Source organism: Penaeus monodon, chromosome 3, assembly GCF_015228065.2.
Source record: "Penaeus monodon isolate SGIC_2016 chromosome 3, NSTDA_Pmon_1, whole genome shotgun sequence".
Lineage (NCBI taxonomy): Eukaryota > Metazoa > Arthropoda > Malacostraca > Decapoda > Penaeidae > Penaeus > Penaeus monodon.
The window spans coordinates 47,732,429-47,754,928 of record NC_051388.1 but is presented as its reverse complement, the minus strand read 5'-3'; the positions used below and the strand labels follow the sequence as shown (position 1 = coordinate 47,754,928).

General features: G+C 37.0%; 4 protein-coding genes across 4 annotated transcripts; 3 read left to right on the top strand and 1 right to left on the bottom strand.

Annotated features, from left to right (window-relative positions):
• The first annotated feature begins 488 nt into the window (after positions 1-488).
• LOC119586708 (adhesive plaque matrix protein-like) lies at positions 489-10,266 on the top strand. Its single transcript, XM_037935443.1, has 14 exons — positions 489-527; positions 633-719; positions 848-1,189; positions 1,309-1,346; positions 4,035-4,192; positions 5,711-5,717; positions 6,255-6,288; positions 6,398-6,481; positions 6,625-7,079; positions 8,006-8,102; positions 9,272-9,388; positions 9,517-9,552; positions 9,675-9,761; positions 9,861-10,266. Exons 1-14 carry the CDS (start codon positions 516-518, stop codon positions 10,221-10,223), a joined length of 1,917 nt encoding a protein of 638 aa, XP_037791371.1. The 5' UTR covers positions 489-515; the 3' UTR covers positions 10,224-10,266.
• A 2,222-nt stretch (positions 10,267-12,488) lies between these two features.
• LOC119595775 (cuticle protein 7-like) lies at positions 12,489-13,254 on the top strand. The gene is made up of 3 exons (XM_037944941.1): positions 12,489-12,513; positions 12,660-12,746; positions 12,857-13,254. Exons 1-3 carry the CDS (start codon positions 12,502-12,504, stop codon positions 13,202-13,204), a joined length of 447 nt encoding a protein of 148 aa, XP_037800869.1. The 5' UTR covers positions 12,489-12,501; the 3' UTR covers positions 13,205-13,254.
• Positions 13,255-15,295: 2,041 nt separating this feature from the next.
• On the top strand, positions 15,296-16,082 carry LOC119595783 (cuticle protein 8-like). The gene is made up of 3 exons (XM_037944951.1): positions 15,296-15,363; positions 15,476-15,562; positions 15,685-16,082. The coding sequence occupies exons 1-3, from the start codon at positions 15,352-15,354 to the stop codon at positions 16,024-16,026; spliced, it is 441 nt and encodes a 146-aa protein (XP_037800879.1). The 5' UTR covers positions 15,296-15,351; the 3' UTR covers positions 16,027-16,082.
• A 5,483-nt stretch (positions 16,083-21,565) lies between these two features.
• Positions 21,566-22,331, bottom strand: LOC119595773 (cuticle protein 7-like). Its single transcript, XM_037944928.1, has 3 exons — positions 22,308-22,331; positions 22,075-22,161; positions 21,566-21,966 (listed from the first exon to the last, which is right to left on the bottom strand). The coding sequence occupies exons 1-3, from the start codon at positions 22,317-22,319 to the stop codon at positions 21,619-21,621; spliced, it is 447 nt and encodes a 148-aa protein (XP_037800856.1). The 5' UTR covers positions 22,320-22,331; the 3' UTR covers positions 21,566-21,618.
• Between the last annotated feature and the right edge of the window lie 169 nt (positions 22,332-22,500).

Sequence of the window (22,500 nt, the reverse complement as noted above, 5' to 3'; positions counted from 1 at the left end):
TATATTTTCACACACGTGTATGTGTGTGTGTGTGTCAGTACTGCTTATTATATGTATGTGTGTTTGTGTGTATACAGAGGGGGAGGGAGAGAATGATATGTATACATATAACGATTGTAAATATGTAAATGTGCTGCCAATAGTTATTCATTATCAAAATCAAATACATTTTATTTAGGTGTGTGTGTACTGACGTCTTATATGTCACTTATAAAGCACCACAGTATATGCAATATACAATTTGCTCGTTTTCTTCTCTTTATTTATCGATGACCCAACGGTGACATAGGTGTCGACGATCAGAATAACTGCACTAATTAACATCGGTCCAGATCCTAATGACTTACACTTCGGATGTACGTAATTACAATAAACTACGTGCTTTCGCTCCTCCCAAGGTGAAGGAGGGTTAGAGGGTGGAAAGGGGCGTGGCGGAGAGGAGTGGCTGGGAGAATACAGAGTATAAGAGGTAGTTAGCTGGAGTTTAACGTAGCACATTCATCGCCTTCATCACCATGTTCACTAAGGTACAAGAACTGCGTTAAGGATTTCAATTTGCCTCTCTTTTCAAATTATGCAAACTTGTTTTTTATTATTATTTTTACAGTCTATTTTTTCGTGTCTACTTTCAGACCGCCGTCGCTTTCGCCCTTGTGGTCGTCACTCTGGCAGCTCCTTCACAGCCTTCCTACGGATATACTCCTCCAGCAACTTATGACGTAAGTGTAACTATCTGTAGATAACTGGTGTGTTTTTCTTTGTATTTACAGCACATAATATTTGAAAAAAAAAGAGAGTGAATTATTTTTCCTTGTTAAAACTAGCGTTAAACCTCCCTTTTTTCTAGGCTCCTGCTCAATATGACTTCAACTACGCCGTAAAGGACGACTACTCCGGCAACGACTTCGGTCATCAAGAAACCCGTAACGGTTATGACACTCAGGGTTCCTACTACGCTCTTCTTCCCGACGGCCGTCTTCAGAAGGTCGCCTACACTGTCAACGGCGACTCCGGCTACGTGGCTGAGGTCAGCTACGAGGGTGAGGCCCACTACCCTGAGTATCACCCGGCTCCTGCCTACAAGCCTGCCCCTGTCTATGAACCTGCTCCTGCCTACAAGCCTGCCCCTGTCTACGAACCTGCTCCTGCCTACAAGCCTGTTCCTACCTACGAACCTGCCCCTACCTATGCCTAAATGAAACAAAATTGGATATATCTATGATGAATATTTATTAAACGGAAATCCAGTAATACTCATTTGCATCAAGTTGTAACCTTAATGAATGCGTAAGTGGTATGAATATCTAGGTTATGCATCCACGGGAAAACTCGACACTCTCACATGGGTATACATTCAGATAGGGGTGTATATACCGCATATTTACAGAAATATGTATGTATGAATAGGCATACATATATGTGTATGAATACATACATACATTTACATGCGTGGTTGTGGGTGGGCAAGTGTGTGTTGGTGTTCGACTATGTATAAAATATATAAATATATATATGCGTATAATAATCCATAACCACACGAATATATATATATGTATGTATATATATATATATATATATATATATATATATATAATATATATTATCATTATATATATATGTATAACTGCATACACGTATATATTATATATATATATATATATATATATATATATTTTTATATATATATATATACATATATATATATATATATATATATATATATATATATATATATATATATATATATTCATTATACATATATATATTAACTCCCCTCGGCATGATTCTTTTATCAACTATACATAATTGATATCTTATACAAGAAAGGACTAACTGTGTGAAAACGAAGACTTATCTATGGTTTTATGATAATACAAATGCAACTTTTACCAGGAACTTCAAACGTTAGGGGAATCTTTGCGGATAATATTTAATTATTTTTTTATGAAAAGGATATGTTTTTACATATTTGTGTGTGCGTCTGTTTATGCGTGTGCGTGTAATATGTTTATTTTCTTTAAAAAAATAGCTAGAGTTATTTTCTAATTTAAGTTGCAGTGTATAATTCAACGATCTTATGGACGATCTGAATTCAGTATACCTCTCTTGTTTGAAATATATTCTTTTATGAAAAAAATAAACCTTATATATTTTGTGTATAACGAAATTATGCATAGTTTAGTTATGGTATAACCCTACCGTCAATTTCCACCCTAAAGCCTTAAACGTTGACTTCATTATATCCTCCACCGAGATAAAGGTAGGCTGAACAGTGAGGGTGGAAGAAGCATAAATATGTATGTATACATGCATATAGACACATACACAAACACACACAAATACATATATATATATATATATATATATATATATATATATATATATATATATATATATATATATATATATATGTGTGTGTGTGTGTGTGTGTGTGTGTGTGTGTGTATGTGTGTGTATTTATGTGTGTGTGTGTGTTTGTGTGTGTGTGTGCTTATATATTGAATAGTTAGATAGATAAATAGATTGATAAATTGACTGATAGATTGATTGACAGATAGATAAATTGACTGAAAGATTGATTGACAGATAGGTAAATTGATAGATAAATACAGATATAGAAATATATATGTATTTGTATATATATATATATATATATATATATATATATATATATATGTATGTATGTATGTATACACATACATATATATTTCTATATCTCTCCAAACTCACGGCCTGTGCGCATCAAAGTGACACTAGAAAAGTGCGTTCGAAATTAGCGTGCGTATTGTGCGTCGAGAATGAAGATTCGCGAACCCGAGGTTCCGAAGTGGGGGCGCAGCAGTCTACCTGTGGGGCGACGTGGGCTGAAAAAGCGAGTCTCGACTGAGCGGCCATTGCTTCATTTACTCCCAGGTACACGAGTACACGGACGACTAACTTTGAAAATTGGCGTTTCCAACATCTAGAACTTTAGAGTTGCTTTTAATGTATGTTGTTTATGTGTTAGAGTATGAGGTGGAACATAAAGGAAATCAGTGGCGATGTTATTGGTGTTATTATAACTTTATGAGTGTGATAAATCGCCTTAAGAATTCGAAAGAAATTATATTTATCAGTAGTAGTATACTTTTATTTTGTAGAATGTTTAATGATTTTGTTGTGTGTAATATGATTAATCAAATAATTAAACTTATGAAAGAAACCCACTGTGAGAAGATAACCTATATAATTAATTTTATGATAACCTAAGAATAATAAGAAACGTTGAACGAGAATTATCAAACTGTAAAGAAAAAATACACTATATATATAATATAAATAAGGACTAACACTGGAAAAAGATTAATAATTCTGATATAAGTAATAGTTAACTGTATAACAAAATCATACTAAACAATGGCATAATAACTAGTGATTCAAAAATATATTTAATACTAATTCATAAACGCATAAATTCAAGACAGTAAAAGCTGTAAACTTTACGAACTACAAGATATATATATATATATATATTGATACTAATATATATATATAATACATATAATATTTTTTTTTTTTTTTTTTTTTTTACGTAGTTCATGCTGACCGCCTGTCACGCATGATACTTTGTAGTTTTCATGTTGTGATGCTCTGGTGATACGTGGTAGGGTCCCGTCTTTCACGAAAAATGTGGTGTTACTTTTATTTAAATCATTCTACTATTTACTGGACTTGGGACCAGCAATGACTGGGCTGCTTGCACACCCATGGCTAGTAATAATCAGTGAAGTTCCTTGCCCAAGGGAACACGCGATATAGCTATTCGTACTTGTAATTATTCGTGCTTCCTACTCTAAACTTATGTTTATATATCATCTACACTGTATGTCACTATATAACAAGCGAGATTCCTACAATATATATATATATGTATGTATGTATTTTGCATATATTATACATACTCTGTACATTATCGTACATTATCTGTTCTACGTGTATCTGCTAAATACGTTTCTATGGGTCCAAGCTAAGTACAGCTTTCACTACCCCGTCAGGACTACACCAGAAACACCTTTAGCTACAAGGAAGCTTGTACTGGATATGTCACCAGGGGTTCCTACTGCGTCCAACTTCACAACGATCATCTGGGATTTCGACTGCTTGCCTAAGGATGAAGTCCAGTTCGCCGTGTACAAGCCAGCAACTGTCAACGGTTAAGTGAATTCTCAACATTGCGATGAAATGCAACAAAATAATTTTTGGACATTTGTATTTATCAAATGATAATCTTCATTGTGAGAATACAAATATATACTTTTATTTACATACATATTTGAGTATCATTTCAATAATGTTTTATACATACATATGTACATCTGTATATGTATATGTATGTATATGTATATATATACACATATATACATATATATACATATATACACACATATATATGGAATAACTGTAGTTACGAACATACACTATCAATATTTGGAAATATTTATGATTCATGAATAATACGAAAAGAGGGCACAAAGTTGCATTGCAATTTGCTCTGGAAGAGGACCCCTACCCTCTCTCTCTCTCTCTCTCTCTTAGTTTTGAAACCATGTGAGTACTTGATTACTAAATCTACAATCGTTTTATCGACTTATTTGCACATGTATCGTACTCTGGAAATTAACGTGGTAATTCAACTATCCAACAGCCGATATATAAATATTAACAAGATAAGTTATATCTTGGATACAAGTCAGCCCCTGTCTACGGCTAAATGAATTCTGAACATGTCAGCGACGAAAAGGTATAAAACAAAATTTTTGTTGACATTTGGGTTTATCATGTGATAATTTCGTGCGCTTATATATCTTTATATGAGAATACATATACATATACATACATATTGTCGTTTGAATATGGTTTCATATATATACTATAAATATTTCCCAATGTTTATAGTATATATAGTGTATGTTCGTAACTACAGTTATTCCACACACACACACAAACATATATATATATGTGTATGTATATGTATGTTTATATATTTATGTATGAGAATATATATGTATATGTATGTATGTGCGTGTGTGTGCGTGTGTGTGTGTGTGTGTGTGTGTGTGTGTGTGTGTGTGTGTGTGTGTGTGTGTGTGTGTGTGTGTGTGTGTGTGTTTAATAACTGTAGTTACGAATATAGACTATAAATATTGGAAAATATTTACTAGTGTAGGCCACAAAGTTGCATTTCACTTTGCTCACGTACCGTGGTCTTGAAAATAACGTTCTGGTATAATACAACTATCCAAGCAACAGATATGTAGATATTTACAGGATATCGGAGCCTATAAAAGTATTTGTCGGACTTCATTCCATTATATTCATGATAATACAGATAATGTGCATCGGGGAATTTTATGCAATGAGAAAGTGGCGCATATCAACTCATTATGTTAATCACACAGGGTGGGAATTATATATATTAGGCGTATCTATTTTACCTTTTCCGAAATCCCTTCGATATTTTGAGACAAACTTTGAAAATCTTTATCTAATATCAGGATAGATATTTTTTTCTCCCTCTCTTTTCTTTGACTGCTAAGATCCCTACAATGGTACGAGCCTTTTATAGTTAATCAATGTCTAAATACTTTTGTCTATAGGAGCAAGATCAGGTCGCAGAGAGAAGATATTTCGGAATCAGATTTTTGTATAATTTTACATGACTCTGTCTTAGGCATGTTGTGCATGATTTAGACTGGTCCAACTCTTGGTGATGTATAAAGAAATTATATATATATTTTCACACACGTGTATGTGTGTGCGTGTGTCAGTACTGCTTATTATGTGTGTGTTTGTGTGTATACAGAGAGGGAAGGGAGAGAATGATATGTATACATATAAAGATTGTAAATATGTACATGTGCTGCTAATAGTTATTCATTATCAAAATCAAATACATTTTATTTAGGTGTTTGTGTGTACTGACGTCTTATATGTCACTTATAAAGCACCACAGTATATGCAATATACAATTTGCTCGTTTTCTTCTCTTTATTTATCGATGACCCAACGGTGACATAGGTGTCGACGATCAGAATAACTGCACTAATTAACATCGGTCCAGATCCTAATGACTTACACTTCGGATGCACGTAATTACAGTAAACTTTCGCTCCTCCCAAGGTGAAGGAGGGTTAGAGGGTGGAAAGGGGCGTGGCGGAGGGGAGTGGCTGGGAGAATACAGAGTATAAGAGGTAGTTAGCTGGAGTTTAACGTAGCACATTCATCACCTTCATCACCATGTTCACTAAGGTACAAGAACTGCGTTAAGGATTTCAATTTGCCTCTCTTTTCAAATTATGCGAACTTGTTTTTTTATTATTATTATTTCTACAGTCTACTTTCTCGTGTCTACTTTCAGATCGCCGTCGCTTTCGCCCTTGTGGTCGTCACTCTGGCAGCTCCTTCACAGCCTTCCTACGGATATACTCCAGCAACTTATGACGTAAGTCTAACTATCTGTAGATAACTGGTGTGTGCGTTTTTCTTTGTATTTACAGCACATTATATTAAAAAAAAAAAAAAAAAAAAAAAGTGAATTATCTTTCCTTGTTAAAACTAGCGTTTAACTTCCTTTTTTCATTTTAGGCTTCTGCTCAATATGACTTCAACTACGCTGTAAAGGATGACTACTCCGGCAACGACTTCGGTCATCAAGAAACCCGTAACGGTTATGACACTCAGGGTTCCTACTACGTTCTTCTTCCCGACGGCCGTCTGCAGAAGGTCGCCTACACTGTCAACGGCGACTCCGGCTACGTGGCTGAGGTCAGCTACGAGGGTGAGGCCCACTACCCTGAGTACCACCCGGCTCCTGCCTACAAGCCTGCCCCTGTCTACGAACCTGCTCCTGCCTACAAGCCTGCCCCTGTCTACGAACCTGCTCCTGCCTACAAGCCTGCCCCTGTCTACGAACCTGCTCCTGCCTACAAGCCTGCCCCTGTCTACGAACCTGCTCCTACCTACAAGCCTGCCCCTGTCTACGAACCTGCTCCCACCTACAAACCTGTTCCTACCTACGAACCTGCCCCTACCTATGCCTAAATGAAACAAAATTGGATATATCTATGATGAATATTTATTAAACGAAAAACCTGTATTAGTCATTTGTATCATATTGTAACCTTCATGAATATGGAAGTGGTATCATGAATATCTAGGTTATGCATCCACAGGAACACACGATATTCTTACATGGTTATACATTCAGATAAAAGTGTATATGCTACATATTTATTCAAATATGTATGTATGAATAGGCATACATTTGTGTAGAAATGTATACATAGATGCGTGTATATGTGTGTGTGTGTGGGGTGGGTAGGTGTGTGTTTGCGTTCGACTATATATGCATATGATAGCCCACAACCACGCGCAGCTAATATATATATATATATATATATATATATATATATATATATATATATAATATATTATAATTATATTTATACACCACACACGCATACACGTACACACATATGACTGCAAGCACACACACACACATATACGTGTATATAGAGATAGATATATAGAGGGATAAAGATATATGATATATATATATATATCCATTATATATATATATATATATATATATATATATATATATATATATATATATATATATTATAGATTTCTCTCGGCATGATCCCTTTTATCCATTTTATATAAGTAATATCTCATATAAGAAAGTACTGATTGTGTTAAGGTGAAGTCTTTCCTTTTCTTTCCTTTTATTATCATTATTATTATTATTATTATTATTATTATTATTATAATTATCATTATTATTATTATTATTATTATTATTATTATTATTATTATTATTATAATTATCATTATTATTAATCATTATTATTATATATTGACTTCTCCCGGTATGATTCAACTTTATATAATTGATATATAATACAAGACAACACAAATTATGTTAAAAGGAAGACTTAGCTATGGTTATATAATTATACAACAGCAACTTTTACCATGAACATCAAACGTTAGGGGAATCTTTGGATACAGACATGCTACAGACATACGGGGTTAACATGGTGAAGTGCACGACAGTAACAGTATGTGGCCATGAGGATAAATCATGATAAATAGAGAGGGAATTCCACCTCGAACTTGATCTGATGACTACGTTTTCTTGTGAGAACAGAATTAGACAATATTTTTTAAAAATACTGACTGACATAATTTCCGCCTAGGAAATAATTTCTGTTTGATAGTATATCAATTCTAAACATGATTTATTCATTAGAAGATATATTCCTCGTTTTTCTCTGTTAAAAGTAGATTTTTTATCACACAGCAGATATTATTTAATTTCTAAGTGCAATATACATTTTAATTAGATTCACAGAAAAAAACAGTTAATTATGGCAGTGTACATCTTCCTTGTACTTAATATACTGAAACTCTTTTTGTATGAAAAGGATATGTGTGTGTTCATATGTGCATATGTATATGTGTGTGTGTGTGTGTGTGTGTGTGTGTTCATATGTGCATATGTATGTGTGTGTGTGTGCATTATGATGTTTATTTTTTCTTCATTAAAAAATATAACTTTAAGTGACGGCCTTTTTTGCACCATATTCTCCTAGAGTTATTATTTTCTAATTTACGTTGCCGTGTATAATTCAACGATCTTATGGACGATCTGGATTCAGCATACCTCTTTTATTTGAAATACTTTTTTTATGAAAAGAATATACTTTATGATAGTTTGTAATTATGCACAATTTCCACCGTAAAGCCTTTGATGTGAGTTGACTTCATTATCATATTCTGCACCAGCTGACCATATTTTTAAACATGAAACCGGGAAACTTTACAATTCAAAAGTTTCATTAAAGTATGTAATCGTAAGTCTTTATAAATATATTTAGGTGATATTCAAGTTAGAACTTTTTGAAATGAATACATTACTGTGTTGGCTTACCCACGTTTTCGTACCTATCTAGGCTAGAAGAAAAAAAATGATGAAAGTTAGTAATCTTAAGTTCAATAGATGCTTGTCTTTAAATCTCTCGCTTTCTTTATATATGTGTGTGTTTGTGTGCGTGGCTACTAGTATCTTAGGTTAGAAAGTCTGAATTATAAAATTTTAGTTTGTAGTTTTATAAGTTGAATTGTGAACGGTTAGAACCAACCTTGTTGAGACAGCATACTACATTATTTGTCTTTATTATAACATATTTATTTTCAACTTTTGCTTCGAATCTGTTGACTATATTAGAAACAACTATACCTTAATGTAGTGAAATTTAACAACGTCCTAAAATCTATTGATTATATGTATTGTGTACCTACACTAAACCACAGTGAAGAATTCCTTTATAAAAATGACAGTATGGTCAGTTATAGAAAGGGAGATAATTGCTATAATTCGAGGTAAAGGTCGCATGGAGGAAAGGAAGGAAAAGGGCGTGTCTGCTAGACTCGTGGACTACGATATAAAAGGGACTCGCTTGATAACCGGAGCATCACACTTCGTCTTTCTTCATCATGTTCACAAAGGTGAGAAATCCAAAGCTCTTAATTCAGATTTACAGTGAAAAGTGATGTAAAAATGTTAAATTTATGATTTATTGGTGTGCATAAAAAGGAAAGGAACTAATGATATAACATATGTCTCCTAGGCTGTCGTTGCCCTCGCCCTCGTGGCCGTTGCTGCCTCTGCTCCTTCTCAACCAGCTTACGGCTACGCTCCTCAGCCTACCTACGAGGTTTGTGAAATCCTGAAATTTAGATTTTTTTTATGGTATTAGTACTGCTACAGTAATAACGTTTTGACATATGATATTGTATGATCCTAACTTTCCCAGGCTCCTGCCAAATACGACTTCAACTATGCCGTGAAGGACGACTACTCTGGCAACGACTTTGGTCACCAGGAGGCCCGTGATGGCTACGACACTCAGGGTTCCTACTACGTCCTCCTTCCCGACGGTCGTCTGCAGAAGGTCGCCTACACTGTTAACGGCGACTCCGGTTACGTGGCTGAAGTCAGCTACGAGGGTGAGGCTCAGTATCCCGAATACAAGCCTGCTCCTGCCTACAAGCCTGCCCCTGCCTACAAGCCAGCTCCATCTTACCAGCCCGCACCTGCCTACAAGCCAGCTCCTTACCAGCCCGCACCTACCTATGAGCCTGCTCCTACCTATGAGACCACTCCAGCCTACGCCTAAATGAACTTTGACTAGATGAACATTTATGAATATTTATTAAACTAATATTCTAAAAACATCTATTCTTTCCCGTGTTAAGATTAAAAATAAGAATTATTTCGTATTCTACATATTACTCGTATTGCGTATGTGATAACGTTTAATACGTTTAACAGTACTAGAGAATGCATTCTCCTTTATCGAAAAAGGATAAAAGCAGACATAGACATAACGTAAATTAAACTCAGCCTCCCATATATGATTTAAAATGATAATGTCAAATGTCCAAGTTAAAATATACCTCTTCCTAGAGACACAAAGTTGCTCAAATGAGTAGCAGTCCTGGGATAAATGCGTTATAGTATTTGCAGCAAATCACTTAATAATAAAAAATCAAGAACTGCAAAGTCGAAATGCGATATAAATGAGCTACGACGGCGGCTATATACACAGTATACATGCATACGTATATATATATATATATATATATATATATATATATATATATATATATATATATATATATATATATATGTGCCGCCTCTTAAAGGAGCAGGACCTGAGCTCTCTCTTTGAAGTGATCCAGCCTATGGGTGACTGGCTCACTGGAGAGGGTTCCAAACAATGATGCCTATCTTGTAGGTGGGATGGCCTTAACTCTGGTCTCTCTCCAGGGGTTGTCACCTACCCTCGTGTTTGCCGTGCGTGTGGAGACGGGAGTCCTAGCAGACACGACTATTTGGTCCTGATCCTGGCCCGGTCAATCACACGGTCTCCTTCGGGAGGCTAGGGTCAAGCAGTCATGGCGCCGTTGGCACTCGCACAGGTCCCGTGAGTGCCTTTACAATGGATACTGGCTGCGAATATCTTCTCACCACCCCGTAACTGTTAGACACTGGTTCTAACAAAAGCTTTTCCTTGTTCCCCGTGGTGGGTGAGGGCTTGAGAGAATGAATTAACTGCTAAACAAAACACTAAAACACCCATAAACAGATAAAAACGCCGACGAATCATTTAGGAACCAGACCATGGCAGTCACTTTGAAGTCATACATGGTTTCTAATGGCAAGAGAAAATGCAAAGCACAGACTGACTCTGTCAGACCTGTTGCTAAAATGGACAAACCAGAGAGCCCATCAGCCAAAAACATGTTTGTCCATGAAATTGTCCAGTAGATCTCGTTATCGGCCACGCGTGGTAACTTTCAATATTTATGTTATTCTGATTGCTAGATTGGCAGTAGAGCCGAGAGTAGTCCAATAAATTCTATTTCATATTGTAACATAGTATATATATATATATATATATATATATATATATATATATATATATATATATATTGTGTGTGTGTGTGTGTGTGTGTGTGTGTGTGTGTGTGTGTGTGTGTGTGTGTGTGTGTGTGTGTGTGTGTGTTGTGTGTGTGTGTGTGTGTGTGTGTGTGTATGTATGTATATGCATATAAATGTATATATGTATATTTACATATGTGTGTGTGTGAAATAGAGAAATTGTATGTGCGTTTGTGTGCATATGTGTGGGTGTGTATGCATGTGTATATGTGTGTGTATGCATGTATATACATACAGACGCACACGTATTTACACATGTGTGTGTGTGTGAATGTGTGTATATATATACACAGACAAACACAAACACATTCGTATTTGTGTGTGTGTGTGTGTTTGTGTGTGTGTGTGTGTGCGTGTGTGTGTGTGTGTGTGTGTGTGTGTGTGTGTGTGTGTGTGTGTGTGTGTGTGTGTGTGTGTGTGTGTGTGTGTATCTACACACACACACAAATACGAATGTGTGTTTGTGTGTGTGTGTGGACACCATATATTGTATCATAGCGTAAATGGGGCCTAACATTTTACATCGAATCTAACATAACTGTAAAGTGGCATTTGGACCTTGAAAATTCAAGAATTTTACAAATAAACGTCATAAGATGGTCTTTTTTAATATCAAAATCCTCTTTTTAAAGTAAGATAGAATAGCCGGTTATGCAACAGACCTACACTCAGCGTGTATGTACTATCAATTACAGTATTTTGAACGTCACAATGTTTTTTAGAATTTTATTTCCCATAAATCAACTTATTATGTATGAATAGCGCATTTAAACGTTGGTACAAGGTCAATTATTTTAGAGATCGCAGAATTTATGAATAGGAAGATGGTGAACATTATTCAAGGTAAAGGTCGCACAGAATAAAGGGGCGTGGCTACTAGACTCGTGGACTACGGTATAAAAGGGACTCCCTTGATGACTGGAGAATCACACTTCGTCTCTACCTCCAAAATGTTCACTAAGGTGAGAAGTATTAGAAACCTAGTTAATTCTTATTCATGATGAGCGATAGTTTCAGTATAAATAATGGTGTCGTGTTCTGGATAACCATGCTATGTTTATGTGAGTTTACAAGAAAAGAAATAGTAATATATATTTCTTCCCTCTAGACTGTCGTTGCCCTCGCCCTCGTGGCCTTTGCTGCCTCTGCTCCGTCCCAGCCAGCTTACGGTTATGCCCCTCAGCCTACCTACGAGGTCTGTAAGATTTTGAAAATTAAATCTGCTGTAATACTAATGTTACTTTAATTGTAATTTATTATTATATTATATCACTGTATGATCCTAACTTTCTGAAACTTTTCCAGGTCCCTGCCAAGTATGACTTCAACTATGCCGTGAAGGACGACTACTCTGGCAACGACTTCGGTCACCAAGAGGCCCGTGATGGCTACGACACTCAAGGTTCCTACTACGTTCTTCTTCCCGACGGTCGTCTGCAGAAGGTCGCTTACACTGTCAACGGCGACTCCGGCTACGTGGCCGAGGTTAGCTACGAGGGTGAGGCCCAGTACCCTGAGTACCATCCTGCTCCTGCCTACAAGCCCGCCCCCGCTTACAAGCCCGCACCCACTTACCATGCCGCACCTGCCTACAAGCCTGTACCTACCTACGAGCCTGCTCCTACTTACGAGACCACCCCCGCCTACGCCTAAAGAGTTTTATTGAACATAATTTGCTAGGTATTTATTAAACGGAAATTATACTAAGCTCTTTTCTTTCTCCTCGTTAACATTAAATATGACAGATGTTAGAAAACCTACACATATCGACATACACTGAACTAAAGATGAAACTTAATCACAGAAGAATGATAATTCTCAGAATGAACGACACAGTCTTGAAATGATTTCATCCTCGCATGTGTAACTTAGATTGACAATTTCAAATGATCAGGATAAAATAAGTTTCAAATTCATCCTGAAGCCTAGAACTGGCATGAAAATAATGCTTGTCAAGGGAGGATGTTACTGAAATTTATACGATAATGAAAAGTGGAAGCGAGATTCCAGTGAGTTACGGCGGCGGTAGTGCACATGCAATGTTTATGCGTAAAAATACATACATACAAAAGGAAAGACACGCTTCCGGTTCCAGGCACCGCGACCTTCACCTTGAGGATATTAACCTGATTACTTTGTCCGGTCACTTATTCTATCATCGACCACGCAGTGACGCAAAATTCGGTCCTATTCCCTCAGACACCCTCAAGGTCAACCTCGACTACCTCTAAATGTCCCAAGCTGATTTTCTCTCTCGATTCGCGCTTTTGTTGCAGCTCTTTACCTGGTCCATGTATTTTTTTCCACTCTCTAAATTTTAGCAGAGACGTACATATACATACTCCAAGATTATCATGTTTTAAAAATATCTGCGCATGTACTGTATATATGTAAACACACTTACACTTACTATCTATCTCTCTATCTACCAATATGCCAATATATAGATAGATGATGCATAGGTTATCATAATATGGCAATCTGAAACATATGAATAAATAAATAAAAAATCATCTTCAACTTTTCCACACAAAATATCACTACATAAGATTACTACATATCTTTGAAATCAGTCTGAAAAAAAAATTATTATGTTAAAAGGAACAGAATTTTATTTATGATTAGATAAATTGACAGTATAGCAGTAGACTCAGTCATGAGTAACTGAAAAGGCCAGTAATATTTGTACTGCAACACCTGTTTGATCATTTAAAAAGTGTGTATATGTATATATATATATATATATATATATATATATATATATATATATATATATATATATATATATATATATAACATATATATATATGTGTGTGTGTGTGTGTGTGTGTGTGTGTGTGTGTGTGTGTGTGTGTGTGTATTTATATTTATATAATTTTCTATATGCCAAGCCGATTATAATCAATTATTTAGAATTATCTGCCGCGTCAATAGCAAAGGTCATTAGTGGCGAATACCGTGTGGAATTAATATGTCATTAAGATATTTTAAACGTTTTAAAAAGATCTATCAAAAAATAAGGTCTTCTTTAAGTAAAAATAAATTATAAATACTATATCAAAAATCATATTATATATTAAAATATTATGCCATCATTGTCCCATGAGTCAATCTTGTGCGCCCGATTCTCAGCTTTGTTAACACAACTACTTGTCGGCCGCTATCATGGTCTCCACGATGTCGGTACATTAATAAAAACGCCACTCTTGTCATACAGGATCGACTCCGACTGTAAATTATATAAACAGAAGTATGTGTTCAAGCACAAAGATCAATACATGTGTGTGTGTGTGTGTGTGTGTGTGTGTGTGTGTGTGTGTGTGTATTATATACATATATTTATTTTCATATATATATATATATATATATATATATATATATATATATATATATATATATATATATATATATATATATATATATATATATATATATATATATATATATATATTATTTGTCTAGTGTATATATATGCACACACACACACACACACACACACACACACACACACACACACACACACACACACACACACACACACACACACACACACACACACACACACACACATACACACACACACACACAACACACACACACACATATATATGCTTATGTTATACATATACCACATTGTACAATTTTTACAAACAGCGGAATAGTCATTTATGGAAAGGAAGATGGATCTAATTCAAGGTAAAGGTCACACGAAGAAAAGGGCGTGACTACTGAACTCGTGGACTGCGGTATAAAAGGGGCTCGCTTGATGACTGGAGCATCACACTTCATCTACCTCCATCATGCTGACTAAGGTAAGAAGTTTTCAGATATATAATCGGACATAGCTTCTGCATGGATTTATAACAGTGACATTAATGTGCAAAAAAAGAAAGGATCTCGTGATAATACGTTACTTTCTCCTAGACTGTCGTTGCCCTCGCCCTCGTGGCCGTTGCTGCCTCTGCTCCTTCTCAGCCAGGCTATGGTTATGCGCCTCAGCCTACCTACGAGGTTTGTATAAATTCAAAAAGTAAATTAGTTAAAGTAGTAATATCACTGCATTGGTATAATGCTATTATTTTATGATCAGATATCTGGTGTGGTCTGTTTCTAATTCTGTTCAAATTTTCCAGGTCCCTGCCAAGTACGACTTCAACTATGCAGTGAAGGACGACTACTCTGGCAACGACTTCGGTCACCAGGAGGCCCGTGATGGCTACGACACTCAAGGTTCCTACTACGCTCTTCTTCCCGACGGTCGCCTGCAGAAGGTCGCTTACACTGTCAATGGCGACTCTGGTTTCGTGGCTGAGGTCAGCTATGAGGGTGAGGCCCAGTACCCAGAGTACAAGCCTGCACCTGCCTACAAGCCTGCTCCTTACCACCCTGCACCTGCCTATAAGCCTGCTCCTTACCATCCTGCCCCTGCCTACGAGCCTACTCCTACCTACGAGACCACTCCAACCTACGCCTAATTTAAAACTTCGCTTATAAAATATTTCTGATGGATATTTATTAAACTGAAATTCTAGTAAAGTCTATTTTTCCCCATGTTAACACTAAAACTAAGAAATATTAGCCAGTCTACACATTACTTGACAATGCTGGCACATTCACACAGTGCTGTATATCCAGAGAGTGCACACTTAATCATTGACAAATAATAGGTCTCAAAAGAAAAAAACATTGAAAGACACATGAACTAACCAGCGCTCCTTAACAGAATTGAGAATGGTAATTCAAGATATTCAGGTTAGAATCTACCTCACTTTCTTCATGAAAACTTGATAATAGTGTTGCATTACACAACTTAATTATTAGTGAAACATATTTGGAAGTAGAAATGAGGTCCTAGGGAATTACGACCGCGAATATGTACATAGTGCAGATATATACATACATGAGTACATACATAGATACATATAAAACACTCTTTCCCTACTTCCAGACATCGCGTTTTCGCCTGGATGTAAATCAAACCACCTTGTACGGTGTCTTCTCGTAACGACCTACCGTGCTGACGATTTTTTTCGAATATTTTCGCTTTTTATTGCCTTATTGCATACGAACCATATACTCTCTAAATTTTAATGTACAGACGTACACATGCATAGATACAAACTCCTTTTTTTCTGCATGTGTGTGTGTGTGTGTGTGTGTGTGTGTGTGTGTGTGTGTGTGTGTGTGTGTGTGTTTGTGTGAAAATGTGTGTGAATTTATACTGTTTTGGGGATTTATACTGTATATTTCCCGATATTTATATCTATATCTGTACACACACATATATATGTGTGCGCGCGTGTGTGTGTGTGTGTGCGTGGGGGGGGTTACACATTATATATATATATATATAATATATATATAATATATATATATTATAATATATATATTATATTATATTATAATTAACACCGCACAAGGAACATTTAATCGAAATGACTATTCCCGGATCGTCATATCCCGACTTCCCCTCCGTACGTCTTGCTCCCGTGACCGTTTCTCTACTCAGTTGCTGAGAACCTTGTAGTGATCTATGGACCGACAACATGCAACGCGTCTGTGTCAGGGGTTTGTTACAAGGTTTTAGTAATCCCAATTTTGATTCTTTTGATTGATCTCTGGATTAGCCACTCGAGGAATAAGTAAACTTATGGTATGCACATATGTTATTCAGGAATATTTACAACAAATTAAATATATGGTTGCCAGGTAATTAGTATTATTGCACTCGGTCTTTTGCTGATAATTGTGGGGCGTTCAGGAGTCGTATGCCCAAAGCGTCGAGACACCCAGAGTCGTATGGCCAAAGCGTGGAGCACCCAGAGTCGTATGGCCAAAGCGTGGAGCACCCAGAGTCGTATGTGCTTCTCTCTCTCTGATTCGACCATAAATGTAAAAGAGGATGTGATCAGTCGAGAAGTCCGTCCATGCTGAGAGGTCACCGACATTGCTTTGGCGGCGGGAACTAAACGCCTCATACACACGCAAACAAACAACCAAATAATCGACCGGCAGTCGGAAACATCAATTAAGGGAAACCATCACTGTTACCTAATAATCCCCTTACAGTCTGCAATAAACTGTGCTTGGATCAGCTACCAGCCCCCAGCTTGTTTGCCTATCCACCTGTCGTCGCGGTGGTTCGTGCCAGCTGAGGTTGGCGTGCGGGGTCGCAGGACGGCAGCGGGCAGGCAGCGACGACCGGAGCTCCTCCACCTTGCTCCACGCAGCTTTCGTCGCCTATCGTATATTTTTTTGCTCTCTCGGAGCTGTCTCCACCAACCGCGCCATCGCCACCACTGCCACAGGTTATGGATAGTGCAGTTTTGCGACCCTACTGTGCTCACCTGTGGAGTTTTAGAACGTTTATCTGTGTGCCCCAGTGACTGTATAGTGACCGCTGCTGCTATCATGTTTGTTTGTTCTTTGTTGTTATTTTTTATGTGATATTTCTTGTTTGTGTTTTATATTTTATAATATTATATTCGTGATTTACTATCTATGAGTATTCGTTCCCTCAATTCTATCCTTCATTCGTTAGAATTACAGAGACATAGATATATATGATTTAAGAGGACAAATAATGGAGTAAAATATAAGAGATAATGAGCAACGGATATATATTAAACGCACATGGTATTAAAACCGTATTTTAGATGTTACATGAGTTGCCATTTGTATAGTAATCGGAACCCAAGATATTGTATGTCTAAGCAAGCAAGGTAATTCTGACGAACACTCGTACTGCTCACTGTATTGGAGCTGGTCCGCGATGCCTTGTCACTCATGCCACAAACGCTACCACGATTTACCTATAACACAGCCATAGCCATTCGCTACATAGCAACTAGCACCCCCACCCCCCAACGAGGATACCCTCCCCGTCGCAGAGCCGAGTCCCGTTTTGGGAACAAAAAAAATAATCAAATTCCTCGGCCACCCTTCTCAAAACGCCTTCAGCCGACCCTCTTCCATGGGCAATTAACTAAAAAGAACCGAAACAAGAAAAACAAAATAAAAAACAAAGCCCCGAAATGCAAACGGCAAGATTACACCACCCTAGCGGCACCTCCGCGTGCGCTCACCTCGCCCGTCACGTCACAGGAAAGCCCCGTCTAGCTGTACTGTCCCACGGAACCCCGTGACTCAACCTAGGCAGTCCATGACGTCATCAGTCACGCCGCCGACCCACACCAGCCTCGCCGCTCCCGCCACCCAGATACCCCAGACATCCGTCACCCTATCCGTCACTTGAGGCCGCGCCCTCACCCGGAGTCACACCCAAGGTCTTGGTGCAGCCGCTCGCCCAGTGACCGATGACGTTGCATCAACGTGGTCAAAGATCAGCAGTACTAGACCGTAAACAGCCCTCTGAACCACACTCTGTAGACCAAAGAGGAAGGGAATACTGGGATATGTCGAGATATAATATAGCAATATAGCAACAGGCTCGCAATACTAAATATTACAAGAAAATACACATTGCAAAATTGAATAAACAAGCCTTTACAAATAAGCAAAATAGTATGCAATCTGAGAAGTCTTAATAGATACGTACAAGACAATCACAAAGTGCTATATGCAATAAAATCAAATAACAATCCAAAGTAACGTGGAAAACTGGAAAGCAGCACCACCGCTGCCACCACTGTCGTCAACAAGACATATATTAATCTGTAAAATGAAATTATAATTACAACTGTTATGATTATTAGGTTTCACTGCCATCACCAGTTCTTTCTATAGGTAAAACTGCCTAACTAACCTTGAAGGGCAACATAAAAAGTTCTTGTTTAACAAAATTTATTTTTATATTCTGTATATATGCAACTAACTTAAATTATATACATGTAAAAGAACGAAATATAAGCAACTATAAACTACACAGTATAAACTACACTCTGATACTGGACTCCCTGTCCAGTATTCTTCCACACAACTCGGAATAGCATTCCCCTTACCAAAGCTGCCAACAAGTGTCTGTCTATCTTGTTGCCGGACCGTCTTTCTTCCTGCTCCTCTCCTCTCCCGTCGCCGCGTGTGCGCAGACGGAGTACATCCTATGCACAATGATCTTCGTCTGTCTTTAATCTTTATTTCGTGTTACGACATCTATATGTGCATATATATTTTTTTTTTCTTTTCTTTTCTTTTTTATGTATATACAAATATATACACATGTGTGTGTGTTATATTTAAGAATTTGCTCTTACAGATATTTTTTTATGGAGAGGGAAGATAATGGATATAATTCTCCTACATCCGTGGACTAGTATAAATGCAGTATTTTGACGTTGCAGCAAACAATGTAATGATGCTCTAATATGTTTAGAATTGGAAAGTTACGGCGGCCTTATATATATATACATACTGTACATACAAGACATGCCTTCCCTTCCTTCCGGTCCGGACACCGCGACCTTCGCCTTGAAGGCGTTAATTAGGCCGCCTTCGAATCGTCTCATTATGTCGTCTACATCATAGGACGTGGATGAAAAAAATGGCCCCGACAATATCCATGACAACTTACTAAAAGTCCTAAGCTGATATCTAACTCTCTAAATTAGATTTCTTCGTAGAGGCGTTGTATATTCTTTCCATTCTCTGGATTTAAGTGGACGGATAAACTCAAACAGACACGCACTCCACAATTATTCTATATGTAAATATACACTCACCGTATGTATATACTTCATATGTACTACATACATGTACACAAACGCACATATGTACATATTATATTTATAGGTGTATATATATTGTTTTCCCCCAAACAGACATACAGGAGACTAATATATCAAACAAAATGTAATTGTTCATAATGTTTATGCAATAATTTTGTACATTCAAAAAATAATATTTATACTTTGTTTTCTTATATACTATTGATCTATTTTTACTTTATATTAGTTTTTGTGTAATTTTTTTAACGTTTTCTATATTTTAACATTTTAATCCCACAAGGTATTCGCATCAGATAATTCTAAATAACTATTATCGGCCTGATATGTAGAAAGAACTTATAAGTATATATATATGTGTGTGTGTGTGTGTGTGTGTGTGTGTGTGTAAGTGTATATATTGAAATTCACAAAGCATTAAGATTTTGTACAGATTTTTTTAGGCCAGCTGCTGTTACAATATAAAATGGCATATAAACCATTGACGGTCGAATTTTTCAGAGTGAATTCAAGGATATGTAGCAAACAAAATTTTGTGTGAAGAAATTGAAGGGGAAATTTTGAAATTAATCCATATACGAATATTTCAGATTACCGTATTATGATAATCTGTGCATCATCTATCTATATATATATATATATATACATATAGGTAGATAAGATATAGTATGTGTGCGTGTGTGTTCTATATATACATACACAGATATTTCGAAAACAAGTAGATAATTTTGGAGTGTGTGCATGTGTACGCCTCTCTGCTAAAATTTATGAAGTAGAAATAAATACATGGACCAGATAAAGGGCAGCAGCAAAACGTGCGATTCGAAAAAGAGAAAATCATGCTTCGAACATTTAGAGGTGTTCGATGTCGTCCTAGAGAGTGTCTGAAGGAATAGGACGGAATTTCTCGTCACTCAGACAGATCAGATAAAGTAGGTCACGGTGTCTGGAACCGAAAGTAAGGGAGAAGTGTGTCTTTCTGTTTGTATATATATACTTTTACGTATAAAAACTTTGCATGTCCACATATGCACAACAGCCGTCATAACTCATTGGAATCTCATTCCACTTGTCAGTACCATAGATTTAAGTAATATCAAGCTCCTCCCTCGAGCAACACTGTTTTCATACCAGTTCTAGGCTTCAGGATGAGAGTGAAACTGATTTTAACCTGATTACGAAATAACATAAGCAAGGGAGCGAAGGGAGGTCGTTCATTCTGAGAATTATCACTCTTCTATGACTCATTTTAATCTTTAGCACTTTGTATGTCAATGTATGTAGACTTACTAACCTTTCTTATATTCATTGTTAATAAGGAAAAGGCATAAGGTTTAGTATAATTTCCGTTTAATAAATACCTAGTAAATATTAATAAAAGCTCATTTAGGCGTAGAGTGGAGTGGTCTCGTAAGTAGGAGCAGGCTCGTAGGTAGGGGCAGGCTTGTAGGCAGGTGCAGCATGGTAAGTGGGTGCGGGCTTGTAAGCAGGGGCGGGCTTGTATGCAGGAGCAGGATGGTATTCAGGGTACTGGGCCTCACCCTCGTAGCTAACCTCGGCCACGTAGCCGGAGTCGCCGTTGACAGTATAAGCGACCTTCTGCAGACGACCGTCGGGAAGAAGAACGTAGTAGGAACCTTGAGTGTCGTAGCCATCACGGGCCTCTTGGTGACCGAAGTCGTTGCCAGAGTAGTCGTCCTTCACGGCATAGTTGAAATCATACTTGGCAGGGACCTGGAAAAGTTACGCAAAGTTAGGATCATACAGTAATATAATATAATAATCAATTATAAATAAAGTAACATTAGTATTATAACATATAATTTTCAAAATCCTACAGACCTCGTAGGTAGGCTGAGGGGCATAACCGTAAGCTGGCTGAGACGGAGCAGAGGCGGCACAGGCCACGAGGGCAAGAGCTACGACAGTCTAGAAGGAAGAAATATATATTACGATTTATTTTCTTTTTAATTCTCATAAAAATATCATAGTTATCCAGAGCACGACACCATTATTTATACTGAAACTATCGCTCATCATGAATAAGAATTAACTGGGTTTCTAATACTTCTCACCTTAGTGAACATATTGGAGGTAGAGACGGTGTGATGCTCCAGTCATCAAGGGAATCCCTTTTATACCGTAGTCCACGAGTCTAGTAGCCCCGCCCCTTCATTCCGTGTGACCTTTACCTTGAATTATGTCCATCATCTTCCTTTTCTGCGATCTCTAAAATATAATTGACACTGTACCAACGTTTAGATGCGC